The sequence below is a fragment of the Neopsephotus bourkii genome, unplaced genomic scaffold (genome assembly GCF_033783945.1).
Source record: "Neopsephotus bourkii isolate Nb327-2 ecotype Australia unplaced genomic scaffold, CSIRO-AGI_Nbou_v1 NB_1655, whole genome shotgun sequence".
Lineage (NCBI taxonomy): Eukaryota > Metazoa > Chordata > Aves > Psittaciformes > Psittacidae > Neopsephotus > Neopsephotus bourkii.
In genome coordinates this window covers 2496364-2521583 of record NW_026902129.1, presented here as the reverse complement: position 1 = coordinate 2521583, position 25220 = coordinate 2496364, and the positions used below count along the sequence as shown (strand labels likewise).

General features: G+C 40.6%; 1 protein-coding gene and 1 long non-coding RNA gene across 5 annotated transcripts in view; one reads left to right on the top strand and one right to left on the bottom strand.

Annotated features, from left to right (window-relative positions):
• The window catches only part of LOC133223842 (uncharacterized), a 487088-nt gene that overhangs the window by 132790 nt on the left and 329078 nt on the right, over positions 1–25220 (bottom strand). The gene's annotated exons all lie outside the window — the stretch shown is intronic.
• The window catches only part of GLI3 (GLI family zinc finger 3), a 206690-nt gene that overhangs the window by 146073 nt on the left and 35397 nt on the right, over positions 1–25220 (top strand). For 3 of the 4 annotated variants that reach the window (XM_061374908.1, XM_061374905.1, XM_061374907.1), the window contains 4 exons: positions 5992–6193; positions 20968–21184; positions 22603–22719; positions 23970–24110. In XM_061374908.1, the coding sequence (XP_061230892.1) occupies positions 5992–6193; positions 20968–21184; positions 22603–22719; positions 23970–24110 (677 nt within the window). The remainder of the gene's footprint in view (positions 1–5991; positions 6194–20967; positions 21185–22602; positions 22720–23969; positions 24111–25220) is intronic. The other variant, XM_061374906.1, reaches the window with a different exon arrangement.

Below are 25220 nucleotides of genomic sequence, written 5' to 3'. Positions count from 1 at the left end.
TGACTTCATTGAAGTAGAAGTATGATGGAATCATAGAATAGTTTGGGTTGGAAGGGACCTTGAAAGGTCATCTAGTCCAACCCCTGCCTGCAGGGATGTCATCCTTTCAGTGGCTTTGATTCCTGGTAGGAGAGTTTCTGAATTCATATAAATAGCAGAACCAAATCACATATTTGGATGCAGACTTGAATGAATGAGTCTATTCAGTCTATAGGAAGATCAATACCCAGGTGTATGCCAGAAGACTTAAGGAAAACAGAAACACTGCAGTGCTCATACAACTAATGGCATTTGCACAAAGGACCTTCATGTGTTAGTAGAGACTGTGTTGCTGTAATCTACGTAGAATTACAGCTTTCACATCCCAAGAGTATTATCACTTCTTATGTTTTGACTTTAGCCCATAACTTCAGTCCATTCATAAAAGGTACCTAAACACTATCTCTAATAAGGATATTTACTGTCACCAGCTTTAGCTACAGCATATTTGAGATGTGCTCTTTGTTTTGTGTTTGGTTTTTAAACCCGAGATCACACATTTCAGATTCATTATAGCAGCAACTTTTCAATTAGGGATTATTTCAGAGTTAAAGACAAAAAAATGTGCAGCACTATTATGCAAATGGGTTATTTTTAAACAGTAAATAGAGAATTAAACTAAGAGTGAATCCTAGTAAGGTCACTCAGCTCACCTTCTGTATTTGATGAGAATGTCAGGCAATAGTTGCTTTTATCTAAATAGAATATGAAGTTACCCTTTTACTTTGTAAAAACTAATTAAAACTATCTTAACTTGCATGGGTATACAGTAAATTAATTGTCATTAGGTAGGAATCCGAATGTCCTATCATTCATCATGCTAAAGAAAACCCCTTTCTTCTTTGTCAGAATCCTAGATTAGAAACAAGAACAAAACAATTAGCGAGAAGCTGATATTAAGACTTCTAAAAAAAACAATGCCCATGTTTGCATTTAACAACAAAGTACAGGGATCAGTGCAAAGCAGTGCCATTTGGTTGCATCTGTCTTCTTACAGGTTTGTATAGTGATCTTAAAAGTACTCTTTTGCCTTTGCCCAGTCTTGTCAAAGGAAACAGGAGAGAGACTGGTAGTGTCCCTCATTATCCGCTATCAAATTCTCAGCAAGTTGACTTAACTCACTCAAAGGCTGCTGCTCATTTATTGCACACAACAACCAAACAGATACAAGCAAGACATTGTTCTTCTTGTGTGAAGCAAGTCTGTCTCCTAATTGTGTGGTTATACAGCATCTAGCACAGTAATTTGGCATCTCTACCCTTTCCAGTAGTACAAATAGTAATTCTAACAGCAGCATGCACAGGGCTCAAAAGCATGTTTCATGCAGTTTTTGGCCTTTTGTTTTGCTCTGTGATGCTTGAAACTGATTTCAAGATGGGGATGAGTGGGACAGGCATTAATCAGAATGTTAAATCTTTCCTAAAGAGCAGACTTCTTGAAGCTGTGAAATTCACTGTCCATAAACTGTCTAATATATTGTGGAAGAATAGGGCCAATAGTGTGTATGCTTGACTCTCATTTTTCCTCATTCTGTTCTGTGTGGCATGAAAAGTGGAACAAAGTTTTCTTGGCTGTAAAGCTTTTCTACAGTATTGGTGGCCAGAATCCCTAACTCAATCTTTCCATTGTCTTGCTTGATCTAAAAGAGTCAGATGTGGTACTCTCAGTGTAACATTAAACTAACTAGGAGGGGGGTAGATGGGGGTGGTATTGACAGTACCATGGTAAAAAAATGACAGCCTTTTGTGTTTAATACCTGCATTATTTTCACTTTGGGAATACCTTTAACTCTGCTTTTAAATTGTATTCAATGGAAGGCAAGCATGTTGCCTGAGGTTTCTAGATTCACCCTGAGAGTATTAATATCCTCACTCTGATTAACTTTTGCCTATGTTCACTCAGGATGGGAGGTTTTTTCTTTTTCAAGGGTACTAAGCATTGACCTACCCCTTTTGGCATTAGAGACACTGATAGCACCCCAGTTGATGTGAAGAATTCAGCCAGTGTGAAGAGCTAATCCAATGTAAGAAGCTTTGGACTGGGTTTGATTTCTGATTTTCAGGCACAGTTGGAGAAGGAGGGTGGAGTAGCAAAGCCATTCCTTTTCCTCTCCTACTGATGACAGATTTAACAGTTTGAAAACTAAGGCAAAATTGATGACAAATGAAGTGTTTTCATGACGTGAAAACAAAGTTTACACATCTGTAAGCAGAAACCAGAAGGAAAAAGAAAGAGAAGCTTTTAAAAGTCAAGCTTTCCATGTTCATAGCCTTCAACAAAAACTAGGGCTGGGGACAGGTTCAAAGAAGTTTGATTTAAAGGGATGGAATAAAAAAAGGTTTGATGAAGTTTGATTTAAAAGGATGGGATAAATGATACGTGTCTGAAGATTGCCTTATAAATGATTAAGCAAGGCTAAAAACTTCAACTCAGAAATCAAATTCATGGGCAAATTTGCTGGATGGCATATTCCATTTTTGAAATTTATGATGGAGATAGATATCTGTTATTTTAGAATTGATCTTCACCCCAGGAGTAAGATCTTCTGTCACCTGCTGGGTTCTTGTCGGCACACTCAGTCTTTCCTATCAACTACTGACGTTCTGTTACCTTAATGTCTACTCCAGAAAGGTGACATTCCTAACCAAATCTTCACTGTCAGCTTCCATTTGTGTGCTTTGCCAAAGCTGATGGTTTTGTTTATTTTCAGCACTTGCGCAAATGTAAATGGGTTTTCAATGAATCAGTGCTCCTGCATTTTGGGGGGTTTTAAAGCGGTATTGAGTAGGGAGTGTAATGCTTTAGTGAGAGAATACTGTAAGCAGGTGAACGTCTCAAGTTGCTGAATAAATACTGAAGTGTTTGTTTTTAAAATAAATGCCTGGGCAAGGCTGAAAACTTCGGTTTGGTATTCAGAGGCACTGACAAATTATGACCTATTCCTTTTTATAGTAACCTACTAAGTAAGACTGATGTTATGCCAAATTAATGGTTTAGCAAATGTCCTGCAGTGAAACAAGTGGTCAGCTCGTGCTTAAGACTTTTTAGGCATGTGAAACCTAATTAAACCATGAAGATCTGAACAAACAGTAATTCCATTTAATTGTATTTTCAGTTTTGAAAAGTGGCCTCCCTTGAAGCCAGTCCCCCTCTCCTGTGGGCAAACTCTTGTCTGCCTCAGCTGTTGGCTTCCGCTGTGAAGCAGAAATACTCTCTTTTTGCAGGAGTCTGTTGGCCCTTAGGACGTTGTTCCCATACCAGGTAGATGGAGGGGATCCATCTCTCCAGGATCGTAAGAGCTTTGAACAGTTGTCATTAGTGCCTGTTCAATCCTCTCTGAGAAGCAGGCTGGAATACCGATGAGTCTATTTGTGCAGTTCTAGCACGCAAAATAAATGGTGTCTAATGGCAAAAAGCAGGAAAACACAACTGTTGTCTCAAGCTTTATTGCCCAGCCTAGCTTCAAAGGAGAGGTACTCAAGAGCTAGTATTCTTAACAACTGCTCCACTTTTCTTTTTATCAAACCTATGCACCCTTTCTGTAGTTAGCATCTGTAGCCATCAGTCCATGTTTAGCAGGCTTGTAATGAATTTCTGAAAGTAGTGGAAATCCCTTTGTGGTGTCAGGTTCAAGAATGGACTTCAAATCCATAGGAAGTAATTTTTCAGAAGCATTTCTGCTGGAAGTCACGTTTGAAACTGTTCATACATGGTCATCAGCAGCACCTGGCGTCTCAGTTGTAAATACAGATGTTTAACTAGGTCTTGCTTATCAAAAGAAAGGGTGCTGTGCTTGTCCTCTCTGAGCATCTCTTCTGGCTTCTTGCTGGCAAGATGAAGTCTGTGCCCACCCATTTTAGGAAAACGTTATTATGTCCACATGACAGCAAACTGTTGCTGTTGTATACAGCACACCATTGGGATGGCTGGTAACAACACACAGTACTGTGATAGCAGTGCTTTCATTTTGCTGGGCAGCGTATGTCTAGCAGGTCTTCCTTGTCCCCTGCTGTTTAACCCGGAACACTGGTACTTGCCTGTCTCCTTGTAAAGCCACTATAACTGAGTTTATTCACCTATAAAGGACTTGAATTGTATCCTTGGCTGAGGCAGATTACATTACTACTAACTTCAGAGGTGGTGTTCTCATTCATGCTGGCTGAACAGTCAGCAGAGGAAAGCTGTGGATGAAAGATGTAAGTGCGAAGTATTACTGTATTTTCTTACCATGACATGTATCTCGTATTTCCTTATTAAATATGTTGCAGCTTCTTAGAGCTGCTGATTGTTGTTGGCTTTTATTTTAGCACAACTAAAAGGCCTCTGCCTTTAAAGACAAAGCACGGCACTAATAAAATATCAAACAGACACAGTCCAATAGCAAGCTCATAAAAAGGAGATAAAACAGATTACATAAAATAACATGTCGTAGCTTTTAGGAAGAAATAAATGGCTACACCTAAGTTTTAAATGATGAAGCAAGGGCATGAATATTCATTGAAAGACTGAACCAGTATGGGCTAAGGCCTATTGTAGCAACAGAACACAAAGGGAAAAAAAGACCCTGTGTTAGCCAGATGGCAAAGAGACTTGACACCCATGTTGGCTAGTTGAGGCCAGTCTAAGCACAGGTTAGGAAGAGGGCTGTAGATGGAGATCTGATCACACAGTTGCAGCAGCAATAAAATGGCAGCTTTTAAGATCAGGTGAAAATCTTGGGTAACATGCACAGAAAGAAGGGCAACCCACTCAGGTATGTAAGGAAAATGTAATAGCTGATTCTGATCCAGCTCTGTCCTCAGAGTGAGTTTAGTTAGAGTCATTTGGACTGTTCTCCTCGTTAATATTAGGTATACATGAGTTTAAATACCCTGCTGAAAAAATCATCCTGGGCACCAAGATATGAGCGAGAATTAGGAAAGGCAGACCTATAATGGGAGGCTTTTGGCCAACTGTAAATTATTAGCAAGTTACAGAGAATGTCAGGGACTGTAAAGTAAGCATCATACCCAAGACCTGCATGACCCTGGCTGTCAGGAGCGTGAGGACTCAGTCCTTTACTAGAGGTTAAAGGGATTAAAAGGGTAGAAGCAGCAGTATAGCCAAAGGAAACAGTTCAGTACGCAGTGGGGAAGCTAATTCTCTCCTTGGTCTTAACTGAGATCGAAAATAATTAAATAAAGGGAAGAAATTTAAGGTGATGTATCTTCTGTCAGGACTGCAGAGAGTTGGGGTGACATGGTAAAATAGACCAGAAGAGGTGGAGATTTTCAGAGCAGCACAGGAAATTTAGAAGTGCAATATATATTTATTTAAATCTGTATGGCTGCCATCACTTTGCTCCTTTGAAAAGTTTAAGCTCTAGTTTTAAAGAAATTGGCAGTCCTAGGCTCCTGTAGACCCCAACACAAGAGTATAGTGAGATCCTGGACTAATTCAAATAAATCCTACTGTTTCACAGTCTAATGCATCAAATATCGACCAGGCAGAATTATGATCAACAAAGGAAAATCTGCCTCTTCATTTCTACATTGTATTTTACAATTATAGCTTTGGCTGTACATATGAAGTGATGTGGCTTTAGGTTTGCAGGTAGCCCGGATCTGAACCACTGTCTCATTGCTCATGGTTGAATTAATGATGTGAATGTCTAAGAAGCCATCAGATTCATAAATCACAAGAAATGAGAGGGATAACTCATAAAAGTCTTTTCCTTTTGTTTAGCAATTTATCATTTTGCTTGCACATTAATAAACAGAGCTCCCCTGAGGTAAGCCACAGGAAGACAGATTTTTCTTCCTAATTTTCCTCAATCGTAGCCAGTATATCACAAGTGGAGAGAGTAGGCTTGTCACAGCGTGTTGGTGTCTTGCGACTCCCCTTACCCATCACTGATAACAAATAAATGCGATTAAGTACCCTGGTGGGTAATTATTTGTGTTTACATAACAGGTGCCAGGTTTCCGAGTCCAAGATTGTCAGCTAGACCAAGCCGGAAGCGCACGTTGTCCATATCCCCCCTGTCTGATCACAGCTTTGACCTTCAGACCATGATACGGACATCTCCAAATTCCTTGGTCACAATTCTGAATAACTCTCGTAGCAGTTCCTCAGCCAGTGGTTCTTATGGCCACTTATCTGCAAGTGCAATAAGGTAAGAACAGCATTTTCAACCTCTGTTATATATTCTCGTTTACATGTTATACACACAAACACAAAGGTGAATGTATACTCACATCTTTAAGCAATTGTTGTGTTTTGTGAATATGTGTATTTTGTAGTTTCTATAATATACATTCACTGTAGCTTAATTTAAGGTACTGAATACTTTCCTTCCTCTTGCTCAGAAACGCAACCATTAAGGGCATATTATTGTCCAGTGCAGGTAATGCTCTATCTGATCACGGTATATGTGTCCTCAGGAATCTGTTTGCAGAGAAACCTCTCCAGGATGGCTTTGTGACTTAAGTCACTTGGGTTCTTATGGCCATAGATATAATGGACAGTGAAATAAATATTCCTGCATTACAGTCGTCAGAGAGTAAAGCACAGACGTGGTACTGTTCAATTAAAAAGTTTGATTAGACCTTCTGGGTATTTATCTCCAAAGATAAGACTTTCTGTGACTTAATTATCTGTTCTTTTCTGTACCAAGGAAGCACTGTTACTGCCCAGTACCATCAGAAATGCTGGAATTTCCACTTGGTCACTCCACTTGCATGTGCAAGAAAACAGCTAAAAATGGCTGTTCTGGAGGTAGAAGAGCAGAATACCAAGGGTGGGTTGGGCAGAAGTTGTACAGGAAAGGCGAGTAAACAAGGTACAGGGAGGGAAGACAAAAGAATGTCAAAAAAAGAAAATTAAGAGAAACAGCAATAAAAAGGAATGCAACTGCAGAACATGCTTGTATTTGTGACAGTGTTATTATGTTAACTGAAAAAAGCTCTTTTGGTATTCCGCAGGGAATTCCCCACCTCTCCAAAGTCTCAGAAAATACTGGGTTTGCATTTGTGGCACTCAAACAAAGAGTACTGCTGGTCCCTGGCTTAAAAGCAGCCTCCACCTTCAATTTGCAATGAGGCAAAGGAGCAAGTCCCCACAGCAATTTCTTGAGATCTAAAAGACCCATTTTTGGCAAGGCTCAAACATACCTCTCTGGCAAAAATGACACAACTTCAAAACCCGGCTATGGGGATTTGCACTTAGGGAGAAAATGGGGCACACAACTGGTGTGTTAGAAACCACGAGCCTGCCAAACCTTGGAAGTGACAGCACTGTAAATATTTGGTATTAGTTTAAGTGCTGTTGGGGTTTTTTTAAGCATTTTGTTTAAATAGTAGTGCTTCATAGCCCTGATGTACTTGAATAGCTGTATAGTATTTCACAGGTATGATATCATAGCTCTGCAATACATCTCTGCAATCTATGTAACCACAGGCCCGATTATGAAGCTCCATAATGTGCAATATGATTTATGTCAATAGCTGGCAGCAGTTTTGGACCACATCTGTTAAATACATATGCTTTGTGGAGGTGTACTGTGCCTTTGATTCAGATGGGATGGCACTTTAATTGCTAACCTTTTCCATTGCTTGTAACTTTGGTAAAGCAAATAGTGCATGGAAACTGGCATAATCTCTACAGTGAAGTAAGTCAGTCTTCCCTCCTTTTCCTTTCAGCTGGAAGTGGTTGGTATGTGTTTTTGACACATAGAATCACAAACCTAAGGGCCATCCCTGCAGACCCAGAGCTGGATGAATAGGTTTGTTGAAGGCAGTTGTGGAACTGGATTGAGTTTTAGGAAGAGACTGATTAAGGATACTAAGGGGTAGAACAGTGATTCTTGTGAACTGAAGAAAGCAAGGCTTGTGTGCTTGAGCCTATGGCTGGCTGAAGCTTTCATCACTTCCTGGTCATGCTTTCCAGGAATGCATAATTCAAAATTTCACATATTTTGAATTAATAATATTTTTTCTTTTTGATAAGAATATACGCGTTCAACCTGAAAAGTTGGAAATGCACATCTCCATTCTTCCCAGGGGAAAGGAGAGAAAGGGAGAGAGCAATAGCTCTTTCTTCAGTTTTGCAACTGGCCTCTGTTTGGTGCCATGTAACTTCTCCCATGTGAACCTGTCTATAAAAGAGTTACACCAAAATAAACAGTGATGTAAGGTATTAAACCCAAGCCACGTTTCATTGCTTTAATAAATTGCGAGAGTAAATAGCAACAAGACTATGAGTAAAACAAAATGTGTTACAGTTCACTGTACTGTAAGTAATGCATTCAGCACGAAAACTGCTGTACTGTACTGTGCCATCAATCCATAGGTTCATCCTGTTGAATATCTTGTCTGCAACAGGGATGAAAGTCTAGAAGACACTTGTCCTAGTGTAAAATCCCAGCTTCTGGAAGCTTGCAGTTAAAATCTCATAGAGGTTGCTGCAAGAAAATGGTACAGTTCAGCAGCCCACTAGATGGAATTGGGGGCGGGAAGTTTTCATATTTTAGGCAACATCAGTAGCATTAATGTAGAATTGCACAGTTCTACTTTTAGATCTTGTGTCCAGTCACTTTGAAGTTAGCCCAAATACTTTGCACTTGGCAGCATTTTTCATGGCAGATACCTGTCTAATGCTGTGTCCAAAAAGCATCAGCAAAGTTACTGATTTATCAGAATAAAGTTAGGGAAGAAGAGACTAAAAGACCTCTTGCTACCCTTTGGTACTAAAAGACCTCTAAAATTCACCAGGAATGTTGCCTTAATGCTGTAGATACGATTTTGCTGTCCTTGAGAAATTGTCCCATTCAGCCAAGTGATAGAAGCCCTTAGGAGGTTTCTGTTAGCATGTGTTAAATAGCCTAAGCATTCAGCATGTTCCAGTCGAGGGCCTGTAGACAGGAAGGAGGACCTTTCCCTGCAGCTGAAGCTCTGGTTAATCTGGTACCTCTTTGGGATGCATGTGGATGCTAAGCTGCCTGCCCAGCCATAAAAGCCTTGTGAAAAAGAAAGCAGTCTTCAGGGGAGACAGGGGTCAGAGCAGGAACTGTCCAGGTTAAGTAAGCTGGGACCAAAGGCTTTTATATAACACAACATAGGATTGCACTAGAAAAGAGAAAAAGCTGCAGAATAAAGCATGCAGAAGCCAGTCATTAAGGAGAATGAAGGTACTGCCCTCTTGTGATTGTGCTTTGATACCATCTTTAATTTCAGGGTTGCACAGTATTTTTTTGCATGGCCCCTTCCTGCTTCAGTGCTCAGGCTGAACATCCTCTCTGCATCAGCCAGAGCTACAGGACCCTGCCTCACTGTAGAAGAGGAGGGAGCCTCTTATCTAGTAGTTTGCTGCCTGAAGAATGGATCCTGCTCTCGAAACACAATCCCAGCCTGATGATGGGCAAAGTGAACTAGTTATAAGTGACCACCAGGCTCATACAGTTTCTCTTCTGGATGTCTGGACTGCTACTCTTAATGTGTCAGAGGAGCTGGGTTACTCACAGATATGGCTTGAAGTTACTTCACTATGAGGGTGGTGAGGCACTGGCACAGGTTGCCCAGAGAGGTTGTGGCTGCCCCATCCCTGGCAAGGAGGTTGGAACCAGGTGATCTTTAAGGTCCCTTCCAACCCGAACTGTTCTATGATTCTGTGACTCCTGTTCTGAACATTTCAGGTACTGTGTCATATTAATTAATCTGGGAGAACTGGTCTTCATGTCTGAAATTGGGCAACCACGAGTGGCACTTTTTAACCTTCATCTTTCTGTAACTCCTGTTCCTGTGGAAAATGAGTCCTTCTGCTTCACCTCAGAGGGAGGTTGAAAGCATTGATATTTGTGAAGCAGTTGCTAATTCTGCAGGGGGGGAAAGGGATGTGTGCTCATATAACTAAAAGCTGATGGGCTGGCACAAAAAACAGGTAGCAACTTTGCAAAAACATGTTAGAAGAGCATTGAGCTTGTAAAATCAAACATAGAACTAAATCTGCCCATATCTATCACCAGGACCTCACTGGTCTTTGCACTGGAAAAAGGTACATCCTCTAACTAAAAGATTACATCCTGTGCTCCACTTGGCTTTTCACCATAGGACTCTCTTGTAAGCACTGTGTTGAGGATGAAATCAAATGAAAGGAGCCACATTTTGGGTTCTGTTCCAGAGGCAAGCACAGAAAGGCTCTGATCCTTGACATGGGTACTACTGAAGTTTGAATAATAAATAGCAATAGTTTAGCACAATCCAGAAAGGGCTTGACTTGGTGAGCGCTTTGTCATTGTCAGCTGCATTGTAGTGCTGTATCCTGACTACTGGCTGAGTACTTGAAAAGATGTCGCTCCTGCTGACAGCTAATAGTGGATCTCCTTTAGCACACCAGGTAGAGCTTCTACTTTATGCATTTGAAAACACCTGGTTTAGGTCTCAGCTGGGAGAGATTATGCAGAAAAGAGGTGTATGAAATAGCATCAAATGAGGATAATCCTTCATTTGACATTTACTCATTTGGTTACCTGCCTCAGTCCTGCAGTGCAGCACCCCTGCTATTAATCTTTTGTCAGGATGTACTTAATGTTATATCTGCTACCTGTGACAATTATTAGACTTTGCACTTCAGTAGCACTTCTTTTTTGAGAGGCAGCATGGCCTAGAGTGAATATAAAGGGGGTAATCACTTCCCATAACATTAAGAGTACCGATTCAAAACCTTCACAAAAGATTAACTAGTCTGTAATAAACACAGGAGGTTGGGACTTCATGTTCTATATGATCTGAAACTCAGAACCTCTGTATTTTTCTGTTGCCTTAGCAGTGTTGCGATGCCAAATTTACAGACAGTTTTCAAAGAATGAACTGAATTCCCTGTCAGCTACAAGGTGTTTAAATCAGGAGTAATTCCAGCTGCTACCAGAGACTTTCTTTGGGTCTAGGCAGATTTAACTGTGATTTAACCGTAGCCATCTTATAGTGTGCTAGAATTCAGTTTCATGTGAGCACAGGAGCCCTTTGGGATCTCCTCCAAGATGTGAAAGAAACTGAGAAAGCACAGCAACACTTTTCCACCCTCCGGGATCTGCCCCTGCTCCCCTGATGTCATCAGAACAGGAAAGAGCAATTAACATAGTGTGGTTAATTACAGCCAGATCCTGGCTGTTCTGGCTCCTGTCACTTTGCTCTGGACTGATCTGAAGCTGAGCATCAGGAAACAGTAGTGAGGGTACTTTCACAAAGAGCCCTGGGAAGGGTGAGCTTAGCAGTGGATTAATATCAGCGAGGAAGGCAGGAGTCTGCTTTTCTGCAAGCAGGTATTGGATACTCAATTATTTTCTCATATAAGCTCTTTGTATATAACATCTGTTGTGTAATTAGTCAGTGTCCTCCTCTCTGAACTGCTTTATATCTAGAGACAAGTGACCATGTATTATTTTTTCCCCATTTCCCTTGGCAAAAACAAAGAGAAAAATAAAAGCAGAGTTAAGACATACAAATAAAGTATACGGTTATCACAGAGAAAAGTGAAAGTGTCTCCAGCAGAGAGCCCAACAGCCTAATTATGCACATAGCAAAGAGTGTCCTTTTATCAGGTTTAAATTATCCAGTTTTTGACTTTAACAGAATGTCTCATAGTTACAAGACAGGGAGCCCTCATGTTCTCAGTCTTCTTTCTTTATTCAATATTTAATATATTCTTATTATGTCTGCTCTCATTCATCTCCTTTCTGAGGCAAATGGTTGTTTTCAGTCTGCTCTTTAGAGTTCTTGCATTGTCATTTCTGCCGATACTGTCTGAAACAGTCTCCCTCTACCACATGCAATCATATTCTGGAAGACGATCAGCAATTCCAATGCACTGTGATTTTCAGTGTTCTGTTTTCCATTCCATTTGTCTCAACCTGGTTTTGCCATAGCTTCACATTGATCAAATTTTCATTCCTCCAATGAATTCTACATTGAGATGAGGAAGTGCTGCTCATGAGTTGGCTCAGCTCATTTAGAACATCTAACTTTTACTGAAAACCAAGTGCTTAATTCTTATCTTCAGTTTCTGTTTAACACTGTAAGTTTTAAGTTTGTGTATCTATGTAATTAAATCTACATAACATAAATCTACATCACAACCAAATACTTAGTGAAATGAATCTTAAGAAGAACATGTTTAGAGTAGAACACCATATATTCAGCAGTTCTGCAAGAAGCTCCTCATGATAGGTTGTACAGGGTAAAAAGTGTGTTAGTTATGTGAGTTTTACAGGTGTTTTGCTGATATATTGTTACTTTTATTGGGATCTGCCTGAGGTTCAAAGCTGCATCTTTTGAGTGAAAGCTTTTCTTGTTTTAAAAGGTCTCTAGTATGTAGTATGTTGTAAATGAAGGCTTAGTTGCAGTTCAGGCACAGACCAGGTATAAGCCCGATGAAACAGGTCCTATTATAACTAGACACATCACATATGTGCAGCACAGGGATTTATTCTCAGTGGTCTTTTACTGTGCATGGTTAATCTAAAGAAGGGAATATAATGCTCTATCACGCCATAATAGCTTCATTTTAACCCCTCTTTCAAGAAGCGTGAATGGCAGAGAAGTACTACAGAGTGAATAAAAATGAAATTCACCAGTATTACAGAAAGTTGCATCTAATTCAGGCTCTCTTGAAACTTAATTCTGCAGCTAGCCTCCTATAGAAGTCTCATATAGATTATAGGATGGTAACATTCATTGTTTTGGATATCTCCTGCATCTTGCATTAGAAAGTGGTGCATATTTTTCATCACAAATACACACAAATGGCAAGATTTCTGTCTTCGGAAAATGTATAATGGCAGAAGTCAAGCAGCACAAAGAACACAGTCTATGCTGGCACATGTTACATGCACATACACACGTACAGATATACACATATACAAGTGTGATTATGTATGTATGCCTGTAAATGTGTATGTTGCAGGTCTTGTAATTAAAAGTCAGTTTAAAGTAATTTGCTTCAGACTGGTTCTGTGTTATTTGAGGAGTTTATACTCATTGGACACAGCACAGTGCAAATTCCAGGAAAGGTCTGGAGCTAAGTGAACTGTGCTGGCGTATAACACTTCATCACTCCATTTTCAGACCCTAAAAACAAGTATTAATTAGCACTTTCCATGTAATTAATGATACCAGTTTTAGAAATGCAGAAATGCTTAGCCATGAACTTCATTCAAAATGATGTTTGCCAGAAGTGTCATGAGGTTGCACGGAGGGAGCACAGATGAATTACGCAAGGTACTGTTAATACAAAGCTCAGTTAGGATACGAAGGATTCCTGAACAGGAATATCCCAGTGAGAAGGACAAAGCTGTCAGTGCTGTCTGAGCGCATAAGGTTAATCAGCATGGCCCCGTTGCTCTAAGTGAAGCTGTTCCATTTTACTCCGGCATATGGCAATGTATTCATGAAGAAAATATTCACCTAGTCTAGCAGATAAAACAGAATAGATAATATGGTAAGCTGAAGAGAAAGTACAGACCACAGGCTCTGTTAATTTTAAACCAGTAATAGAAAAGTCAAGGAAGAGGCAACAATGTATGTGAGTTAAATGCAGTTGTAAGACAATGACTATTATCTGATGAAAACTGGAAAACATGGTACAGTATAGACTGTGCTTTATTAGATGCAGGATACTAAGTCTTTTTACAAATGCAGTTAGATGACTTGTCTCGTAAGTTTTAGTGACTCTGACTGAAATGTGCCAACATTGCAAATGCAGAGGGATATTTGTGAAACCCAGTCAGTTCTGAAAAATTGTTTCAAAGGATTTTGAGTCTCATAGCTCCCCTTATGGTCATGCCACGTGTCTGGTTGCACAGTCCCAGTTTGATACTGTTTTCCCCTGTATGTAAGTGACGAGCTGTAAAAGCAGCTGAGAACTTCTCAGCATTGTCTACTCAAAGCTCAGGGTTGTCGGTTGGAAAGTAGAGGGAGAAAAACAGGATTTAAAGCAAAACTCTTCTTTCATATTACTTAAAATGATTTGCTCCAAATGGAAGTGCATTTTTGTAAGGTCTCCCTTCCTGTAACACCATTTGGTTTTCATTTTGCATCTGCAATACTTGAAGCAGGAAGAATTTCACAAATCTCTTCAGGGCCGCGAGGCTGCTGAGTGCATTGTCACTCCTGTGACCCAAGCAATTTGTCAACAGTCACTCTTGCAGGTTGTTTCCATCAGGAGGTGAAGAAGATGACAGAGTTGAGAACTTATTTTTATTCACTCCAGCTTGTTTACAAAGAACATATACAAATTCCTGGTTCCACCAACTCAGAACAGGAGGCGGCTTTCTTACATGGTGTTCCTGGCTGCTTCCTCTCTTGCAGGTCCTGTCCAAGGAGAGCTCATTGGTTTTCTCTCCTCTACGTCTCTACTGGGGTCAGACTTAAGAGTTTTTCCTGGTGACTGTCCACAGCTTTCAACATGGCTGCATATTGCATATGTGCATAGTTCCATCAAAATATATACATAGAATCATAGAATCATAGAATAGTTAGGGTTGGAAAGGACCTTAAGATCATCAAGTTCCAACCCCCCTGCCATGGGCAGGGACACCTCACTCTAAACCATATCACCCAAGGCCTCATGTGGACCCCCTCAGTACCCATGGCTCAACTCCCAGCCACCCTACGTACATCCAGCATTTTGCACAGTGGCTCTTACATGTCAGTTTACCATGGGATGAATTAAGCTATTTCTTACGTTGCTCCTTATAAAAGAAAATCATCTGAGCATGTGAAAACCAGTGTTTGGTCACTGTTAATGTAATTATGACTTGTATTATGACTTCAGGTAAGGTTGCAGTGTCTGTAGGGCCCAGGTTTTAGTACAGCATTTAAAGACTTGCTGAAGTTAGCTCCTCTTCAGAAATATTTAAGAGTTATTAGGGATGCTTTTCTGAAGAGTAGCTGGGTACATTTGTAAAATGAGAAAGTTGTTTGCCCCTCAGCAACATTCCTAAAGAATAAAAAAGGACTTTGGAAATACAAGTCAAAATCTAAAGGTGAAATCCTGGCCTGCTGGAAGGGAAGGATAAATACCCCATTGAATGCAGTGAGTCCAGGTATTCATCCAACATTTATTAGTGGGTTCTGCACCCTGATTTCTCAGTTTTGTTTGCCCACAGGCTTCATGCAACTCTTAAGGGATAAGAGTAAGAAAAACAAAGTAGTAATGTGTACCTACTTAAGCATGAGCTCAAGAAGCCATGGTGTTATCTTAAGACCTGATCATCAGCTTTATTGAACATGAAGCCAGTCTGCCTAGAAATCACCTCTCCCGTCATGAACTGGGTCCTTTTTGGAGGGCACTGGATCTTTTGGTCTGCCTAGTGTCAGCTGCTGATGCCAAGAGCAAACGATGGAGGCTACAAAGTGATCTGGGTTTTCTCATGGGGTGAACACTTGGGCTGTGAGTGCACCACCCAGACATCAAAGACCCTTCAGGCCAAAGGGTCCTCCTGCACTATAGTGTAGATGGAGCCAGTGTGTCTTATAGTGAGACATGTTCCTGTACTGAAACCAGTCCTGTGTGTTTTATTTCAAGGAAGATGTTAGCTGGGGAGACTACAATGAAGAGCAGGGAGAGCAATCAGAGGTCTGAAAGATTATACCGATGAGTTAAAATAGTCTTGACCTATTTTGTCCAGATTAAAGGTGAGAAGACAGGACAGGAAGAGAGGGCATGGTGATGATTTTAAATATGGAAAAGAGAAAAGAAAGGAAGCCACTATGAAGGGGAAGGTGTGTGGAGAGTGCTGTGTAGAATAGCAAAGTGCTTTTCTCAATGTTTTGTGTCAGCCTGTCTCCTCAGGCACACCTATGCAATGTATAGGAAAGAAGGAATTTTTCCTGACTTGGATTCACAGCTGGTTTGCAGTAAATTCCGCAGCTGTGACCAGAAACTGGATGACCTTGTTAGTAGGACAGCCACAAAGTAGCCACAAAGTTTGGTTTTGATTATAACGTCTGTTTTTCTTCTTCTTGAAGTCTGTTCCTTAAAATTTGATGTGCTCATGTAATTGCAATGTAGTTCACTGCCCTGCTTTACCTCTGGTGATGGGAGTTTGAGACTTCACAGAGGAGAAGGGAGAAAGAGAAGAGAGACAGACTGACAGACACAGAAGTCCACAGTATGGAAAAATAAACGATACCACTGATGGGCTTTTCTGTCAGTGTATATGAGTTATTGAATGCTTAAGCAGAAGTATTACATGCTTTTCCTAACCCTTATCCCCATAAAACTCAACAACTAAAAAGATAACCTGCATGTAGTTTATTAGTGGTCTTACATGCATTCATCTTTTTTTCCTTTTCTACTTTGTCTTTTAAAAATGTCTCTAACAGAAATACAAATCAGATTCCCTCTAGTGGTGTAGATTTTCATTTCTCAGTAGGTAGATGGAAGAAAAAGATTAATAATTCACTTACACTGCTGTGAATCCAAGATTTTTTGGAAGCGACTTGTGTTTTGGGAAATATGAACAATTGGAGCAGGTATCTTATGTTCTGGCATCTGGGTTGGAAGTCTTGAGCACCCTTTGTCTGAAATGCAGCCCCCTTAAGGTATCTTGAAAGAAACATGATGTTAATTGAGGCCTCTGAAACAACTCATGGCTTTTGAAAAACCCAGTGGTTGGTTTTAGTAATTCTGGACTCCAAATGATTACTTTCAGGTCTTGCTTACAGACTTTGGGCATGAATTTTAGAGTTCCTGGGTGACATCGGTGCCATCCTGGTGCACGTTTCTAAGCAGGCATGGCTGTATCAGTTGGGCAAGACCAGGCGATGCCACTGCCCACCCTTCCTGCTGAGGTTGCCCAAAGAAGTGGTAAATGCTCCATCCCTGGCAATGTTCAAGGCTGAGTTAGATAGAACCTTGGGTGACATGGTCTAGAGTGAAACGTCCCTACCCATGGCAGGGGGGTTGGAACTTGATGATTTTAAGGTCCTTTCCAACCCAAACCATTTTGTTGATTCTGTGGTGGCCTTCTGTATAGAAAGCAGTGTGAGCTTGGTGGGGCCATCAAGAGGGAGTATGGCTGCTGGTCAAGGGAGAAGAATCCCATGTGGTTTGAGGGGTCACTATACTACAGAGATTCTTCACACATCCTATATTCAAGAGTTAGTTACTGAACAAAATGCATTAAAAACTTTGGGAAGGAGGGCAGGAATTGAAGTCTCCCCTTCCCAACAGAGCGCACCATGCTAGCAATGTGGCGAGCTTTGATTTCTTTTTCTTCTTTTTGGCCCACAACATCCAGTTCATTGTCAAGCAGCCTGAATTATTTCTGAAAGGCAGAGGAGGACACCTTCTGTTCTTTTCAGATCCTTCTGATCTTTTCAGATCAGAAAAATTGTCCGGGTTGCCCTGTGATGGCATCTTGCGTGGGTTGAACCCAGCCAGGTCATTTTGCTTTATGAAGAGCTCTCCAGAAACAGTTGGAGAGTATTATTTGAAGGAAGCTATCAGCTATTTAAAAAGACACCCTAGTGGCTGAATCATTGTCACCATTTCTGAGTACTCCCCATAGCTGTTCTGGCTATTCCTCTGTTCCCTCACAATCTCCTTTTCATTGCAGTTGGAGATGATTGAAATTTGGAGGTAGAGGGAATGAAGTGCAGGTTGCCAGGCTCCCTAGGAAAATCCAAGTACCTCGGACTCAACCTTTGCTGCTGAGTACGGGGCAGACAAAAGATACTAAAGAAATATGGATTCCTCCTTTCTTTAGCACATCTGTCCAGCTGTGCCTTAAGGCATCTGCTGCTGGTGTCATTGTTTTCCAATAAGATCCACTAGTGAAGGTTCCAGTCTCCTCTGCTATACCCTACAAGTTTGTGTTGCTTGCAAGGTGGACTGAATCTGGCAATGCCTGGCTTACCATCCACCTTCTGAAGGCACAGAATGGTGTTAAAGCCGATGTAGATAAGGACATAAATCTGTCCTTTCAATGGAAGACGCTTTTATTTATATAAGGAGGGGAACAGCAAGTATACTTATTTATGGATACGCACTGTACTGGTATAAGGCATGTCACTGCAGGCCAGTGAAACTAGATTCTGTGTTTGTTAAAGCAGAGCTGCTTTTGTCCTTCAGTTAGAAAAGTATTTTGCCATTGAAGAGGCATCATCACTTCTTGTGTTGCAGTAGAGAATTCAGAATAGGAATAGGAAAGCGCTTTCCCATCTTTGGATGGGAATAGCAGCGCTTTCCCATCTTTGGAGGGACTGAGTGGAGAATATTGCCAAACTCCAGTAAATATAAGTGCACTGCATTAAGAGCAGGTTGTGTATACACCTCTGGGGGCTCCTACAGTCTGTTTCCTGCTTGGGACCAAAGGTTCTTCTTCAGGATCCAAGTTCTTGAGCATCCTTCAGCATCCAAACTCCAGAGTCTCTAGTCAGGGGCATTGTAACAGCCTTCTGCTGAGACAAAAATACATGCAAATCACAGCAGTTCCTTCATATGCCCCCTGAACTGTCTGGGAGGGATCTCCTGTGCTCTTGCTTTGGATAGGTTAAAGAATTAAATGTAGGTGCAGGTGCTCATGTAACTATAGTCACAGAGCAGTGATGGACAGGATCTGAGCCAAGGTATTAAGTCAGTCATGTCTTGTGACTGACTTTTGGTGTTTTATCATGTAGGATCTGAAGACACCAAACTTTTGAACCTGGACTTGCAAAGCTAGGTATTGTTGAGCATGCTGAAACACCTAGAAAGGAAAAAAACCATCAACCTGTATTTGCAAGGGTGCTGTGTGCTTGGAAAACCCAATGAAATCTTATTTCTATCTTTATCATTATTTTATCATTAAACTGATTCAGCTGAAGGGTGAAGATGTCCTAGGTATTAACCACTCACAGAGAAATAAAATACTTCATCCAAATTGTTTCCATGTTGTTGATTGGATAGCATCTTCAGGATGGTGCCGTCTAGTGTTTGAAGTGTATGAGATGAACTCACAGTGTATATATAGAAACAAAAAATGTGGGGGTATCGTAAGGAGGCAGTTTCAGCCTCATGTATGACATTGTAATTGTATGTTTTTTAATGAACAGACCACAGTAGTTACACTTAGTAATGTTTGCTCACTAAAAAGGAAAAGGGGTGTTAAATCATTATGTTCTGTGATGAATGGCTTGTACACTGAAGAATAAATTGAACAAACAGGCATAGAGCTCAGTGAACATGAAATCGGCTATTAGAAGAAAGCTTGTGAACAAATTCTGGGCCTGATATGCATCTTTTGATTAACGTCCTATTAATCATCCATAGTGGCTACCTTAGCTAAGTCGTGCTGTAATCATTCATGGTTGCTTACAGGAACACTAGCAAAGACTGTAGAGCTGCAGTAACTGAATATTATTACTGATTTCTCCCTAACTCTTGCTGTGAACAATTACTGTTTTCGCTATGTTTCTGCCTGCCTTTATTAAAAAGAATACAATGCAAAATGAAAAGAGTTCCTCAAAGACCAGTAAAATTCTCCCAGGGTATTCTTAATGATATTCTGTCCTAAATGGGCAAACTATTGTCATGCAGAGTTCTCACCAGGAATAATAGTAATGTAATCACATTGAAGCTCTCTCCTTATGGATTGTAGTCAAACAGACAAAAATGTATAGTCATATTAACGAACACAGAATTCCTGTAGAATTACTACTTAAAATGGTTGAAATGATTTTAGCTCTTTTTATCACAGTATATTCAGTTAATGCACTTAACAGCAACAGCAATTAAGGCTTCAGACTGTAAATTTGGATTAAATCCACGCTTTTGACGTCAGAAGAAGCCTTGATGATGAAGAGGTATTATACTCGCACCCCTTTCTTTTAAAACCTGATGTTTCAAATCTGCATGGCTCTTTTCAACTGTGGTTGGTTGGTGTTTTTTTGAAGAAAAAAAAAATGAATACACTTTTTCTTCTTTCTTTTATGATTGTAAGTTATTGGCAAATGTTTACAGTAGAACCTCATATTCCTGTGTGTGAAGATTTAGTTCCACGCCATTTATTTCGCAAGCGTGACACAAAGAATCTCTGGCAGTACCCACAGAATAGGTCCTTAGATGGCAGTGTAATTTCTTCCAAAGTCACTGTAGTCTGGGAAATACAGTGAAGTAATGAAGTGATGACAGGTATTAACATGCGTAATGGGCTTTAATAGACATTTAATGTCGTTTAACTGGAAGAAGGAGAAGTGCTTTCCCATTGGAATATTTCTACATTGAAACTCATTGATCACCAATTTCAGAGGGGAAAGGTTAATCCATCAGTTTCTGTAACCAAACAGCACTGATGGAAATTCTTTAGGTGACATTCTGGATGAACTGAGCTTTCCATCTTTGCAAACAAATGAGTGATATGACAAGCATGGTGTTCAGAACACATTTAACCAATTGATTTTCTCTCCTCTTGTAATAAGATCTAGAGACATATGAAAGAGCGTAGCATGAGCGAAGATTAAAGGAACTGCTTCCTACAGGCGAACATAGGGGAACTGCATTATCAATAAAAGTACTATAAAGCATGTAGGCGCCCATTCTTTTTCTTTATATAAAGTTTGTTATTGCAATAAATAGCTGTTATTGAACTGCTTGCCTTTTATTTCAGTTTTTCTGAATTTTATTTCAGTTGGCTTTCTGTGGTTTCCTGGTAAACGTTAGGAAAAGATGTTATGTTTTGTTATGATAGCATTTTTGCACTCACTAGTAAATCCAGGCCAACTCTGGATATAAACTAAGAATTTATCGTCTTTTGGAGCAGAAAGAAGGGTATGAGGTGGGAGGGAAGGAGGAACCCGAGTTCAGTTAATGTAAATATATCCAATATATTTGAAACGTTTAATCTATATGGTTCCATACGTTATAACCCTCATTTTTTTCCTCCATCTTCCTTTTTTTTTCTCCCAAATTCAGCCCTGCTTTGAGTTTCACATACCCTCCTACACCGGTATCCCTCCAGCAAATGCATCAGCAAATTATAAGTCGTCAGCAAACCCTAGGTTCGGCCTTTGGACACAGCCCTCCACTCATCCATCCTGCTCCAACGTTTCCTACCCAGAGACCTATCCCTGGCATCCCCAGTGTCCTGAACCCTGTCCAGGTCAGCTCTGGACCTTCTGAGTCCACACAGGTGAGAGACAACAAAAGAAACCTTTGCACCCCATTTATTTAAAAATGAAGTAAATGAAATAAATGGCATTGCCTCCATGGCAATTAATCACCACTGTCACTGAGACCCTTTGATAAGAGTTTTCTTACAGCTATAGCATTTGGAGTCCCTTAATTATAAATCACAGAAGTGTATGCGTGGTTCCTGATTGGTAGCATGGTTCTTGGTCCTCATAAATACTGCAGTGTGAAGCAGCAGCTTCTCATTCCAAAACTGTCTCTTCTGGCTCTTACGCAGGAACTTAATAAAGGTGGGGAGTAAGAAAAAGGGGAAAACCACATCAGAACACTAACATTTTAGAGATTAGCAGCGTCACCTCCAAATCAGGTTGACACAGGGTTGTATTCTGCCCTCCTGACACACATGTGAGTAACTTAGAGTAACTCAGTCTGTGGGCAATAGTGGAACTCAAAGATAGTGCAGAAATTTGAAAGCTTTTTGTCTGATTTATGCAAAATTGGACTTAATGCCTTTAATAATTTCAATAAACCAAGATGTATTCTCAAAAGCTGGGGATGTGAAGCAGTGCATCAGGAACCTAATGTGGAGTTTATCACTGTTCGTGGCTTGCCTGTTATTAACCAGTGCTGTTTGTTTCCAGATGACTTGGGATAGGTTACTTATCAGTCTTTGAGCTGTTTATCTCCTGGCTAGCTTTTACAAATGTAGAAGCAGAACATGCTGCTGTAGGAAGCGTACTGATTTTTTTGTGGGGTCCGTGCAAGTTCAGATATCTCTAAAAGATCTCTGGATTCCTACAAGATCCATTTACAGGTGTAGATAATGGTGGTCAGTCTAGCACAGCAAGAGAAAACCAAGATTCTGGCCTGTTTCTGTCAGCAGTAGTTCTGCTATTGACTGGGGAGAGTCCAGGACTTCATCTGGGATATTTTGGCTGAGCCTCACAGTATTCAGTTTTGTTTCCTATCCCACCATTGTAATGGGAAACACAGTGAAAGAGCTGAGCTCTTGTGTGCAGATGTTAAGTGCAGAAACTTGCCTCCAAGTGTGAAAAAATAAATTGTGTTCATTTGAATTGAGCACACAGTGATTTTACTCTTCAGAACTGCCGTTCTTAAGTTCTTCCTACCCCTCTCTGGCCTGACAAAACCAGCATTGGTTTGTAGCAAGGAATTACCTCTTTCTGTTTCCTCCCTGCTCCATTACAAGGTTGAGTGATGCAGCTCTTCCACAAGTTAATGCTATGTAATTGAAGCACAATGTAATTGCATATCCAGTATAATTAACAGTGTAGCTTCTCCAAATAAAGTTGCTGAGCAGATGCTGCATATCTTTTGTTTGGAGCTACTTATTTATCACAGTCTAATTTTGTCTTTTGGGGAAAAAAAAACCCAAAACAACCGAACAACTGCCTGCAGCAGAATAAACCCACAAGCGAATCTGCAGTGAGCAGCACTGGAGATCCCATGCACAACAAGCGCTCCAAGATAAAGCCCGACGAGGACCTCCCCAGCCCAGGAGCAGGAAGCGTGCAGGTATGGCCATCACGTTACAGTCATAAGCCTTTCATCTCACTGTCAGAGGGAAAATGCACCTTGCTTGTGGCACATGCTCCTGCACTAGTATGGCCCTTCATACACACACAGACACCCCAGCTTAGGGTAGCAAGGGTTACATGGGAGCAATGAAAGGCTGCTGGGGTGCAGGATCTGTTGCAGAATAAGGGCAGAGAGGAAGGAGGCTGATGGAGATGTGCCTCTGATCAGTCTCAGCCCTCTTCTGTGGGAAAGAGACATTCGGGTCTTTATTGAGGATATTTTCTGTCCAGCAAAAATACCTACTCTGCCTTGACTTTTGCCAGGTCTTAGCACTGTGCTGCACTGAAGCCTTGGTGTCAGGCTCCGGCCTCATTTGCTATACTTTCTATACCAGTTAATGCCACTGGTTTTAGTAGAGTGCCTTCTGATTTACAGTGGACTCAGGGGAGATGAGAATCAGAGCCTCAGTCTTGTGAGTGAATAAATGAAAACAAAGCAGAGGTCTGCCTAAATCCTTCAGCAGGTTTGAAATGGAAAAATAGTATGAGTGCATAATCTGAACCAAATGCTGATGCTAACATCTGACTCTTGCCCTCAGCAAGTAACAAGCTGGGGAGAATGAGGCACCTTGAGGAACTAAAGGTGGAAAGTCAAAAGCCAAATTCAATGCTTTCTTTCCCCACTCACCCCTTTCATGTACATATTATGGTCAAGAACAGACTAACAAATAGCCTGAAAGTTACTGGTCTGCTCTTGGAAAAGTTTTAGTGTGCAAACTATCACTCGATTAGCTGTGGATTACTGGTGGGTCTAGTTTGTGTCCAATCCTAGTACTAAAGTCAAATTCCAATTAATTCAGCTATAATGAATAATGCCTTTTTCATCAATGGCACCACTGAATAGTAACGGACAAGCGTACAAGTAACAGGCTGCGTAAATATAGGGAGGGGGAAGCCAAGCCTTTATGATTTGATTTTAATTGAAATATAAAGGAATTATTTCTTTTAGAAACTCTCTGCAGTGAGTACTTCAAGGGAGCAAAAATTGATTGTACACGTGTAGTCTGCAAATGGGTTCTGCCTTACCAGGCCTGTTTTGAGCTTAGAATGGACTAACCGTGAACCAGAGTAAAATAATCCCCCCTACCCCCCATCATCTTTCTTCTAATGCTGAAGTAATTCACTTTTCTTCATTTTCAGTTTCAGAATATCCTCTTTCCTCACCCCTGTTTTTTTAACTCTCTCCAGGAACAGCCAGAAGGAATGACCCTGGTAAAAGAGGAAGGGGACAAAGATGAAAGCAAACAGGAACCTGAAGTGGTCTACGAGACAAACTGCCACTGGGAAGGCTGTTCCCGGGAGTTTGACACGCAGGAACAGCTAGTGCATGTAAGTTAATGGTATTCAGGAACTGGGTTTTAAAACTACGTGACCTTTTTCATGAGGGTCGGGTTCTCTGACCCTGTGCTGAGTCAAGTTTCTTAGCTAACAGCGCTGCAAACTGGAGAGGGGTTTATGAGTTTCTGGGAATAAAGAAAACTCAGAGCCACAGTGCTTGACCTGTGCAGTCAGCTAAAGCTTAGTGTAAAATTCAATAAAGTCTTCAACAGAGATTGTAATGGCTCTGATCCTGTAAGCCAGCAAACGCTATTTTGAGTTAGAGACTTTGATAGTTATTGAGTAATAGTAAGCTGGACATGAATGATTATTAACCTTTAGCCAAGTTTGATTTTTTTCTTCCCTCCCCAAAGGGAATGTAACAGTAGAAATGGGTGAGGGGAATTCTTCCCCTTCCCTAAGGGGAGAGTTTGGTATCAATTTACTGTTGTGTGTAAACCGAAGGGGATTATTTGGCTAAATACATGGAGACTGAGTTATTTCAGTCTTTTTAGCAACATCAAACTATATGGTCTTTTTTATGCTAAACCAAATATTAGTTGTATGTGCCTTGCTTTTTATTCCTTTCTGCTCCCTCTTGTAAAAGAAATTATTTTTACTGACCTGTAGTGTTGTAAGCTGGAAAAGGAACAACCAAAAGCTAGACTACAACCTGGCAAGTACAATCCCCTCCACATTTCCAACCTCCTTAGCTACCTCTTTTAATTACTGGTATCATGGAATATATCAAATGCTATGAAAAAAAAAGGAATTACTAGCACAGATTAGAGAGGAACATCTTCAGCAAATATCAGTGCATCAGAATTGTATGTAGTGTAGAAAACTGTTCAATAATTTCCTGAGATCATGCAAAACATATTGCAGAATGTGGCCGGTGCTGCTGAAATAGGTTCTTGAAAAATGTACATTTCCACACAAAATAAATTAAAAAAACCTCACCATGTTTTTCCAAACCCTATGAAAAGTGGCAAACTGGTGCTGCAAAGCTGACTTTAGTAAAGCAATGCCAGCTTTCGCTTGCTGGAATGGGAGAGCCGCTTGGTGTTGCAGTTATTCATCAAGATGTGGTTTTAGTTCCTTGTTATTATTAGGTAATAGTAG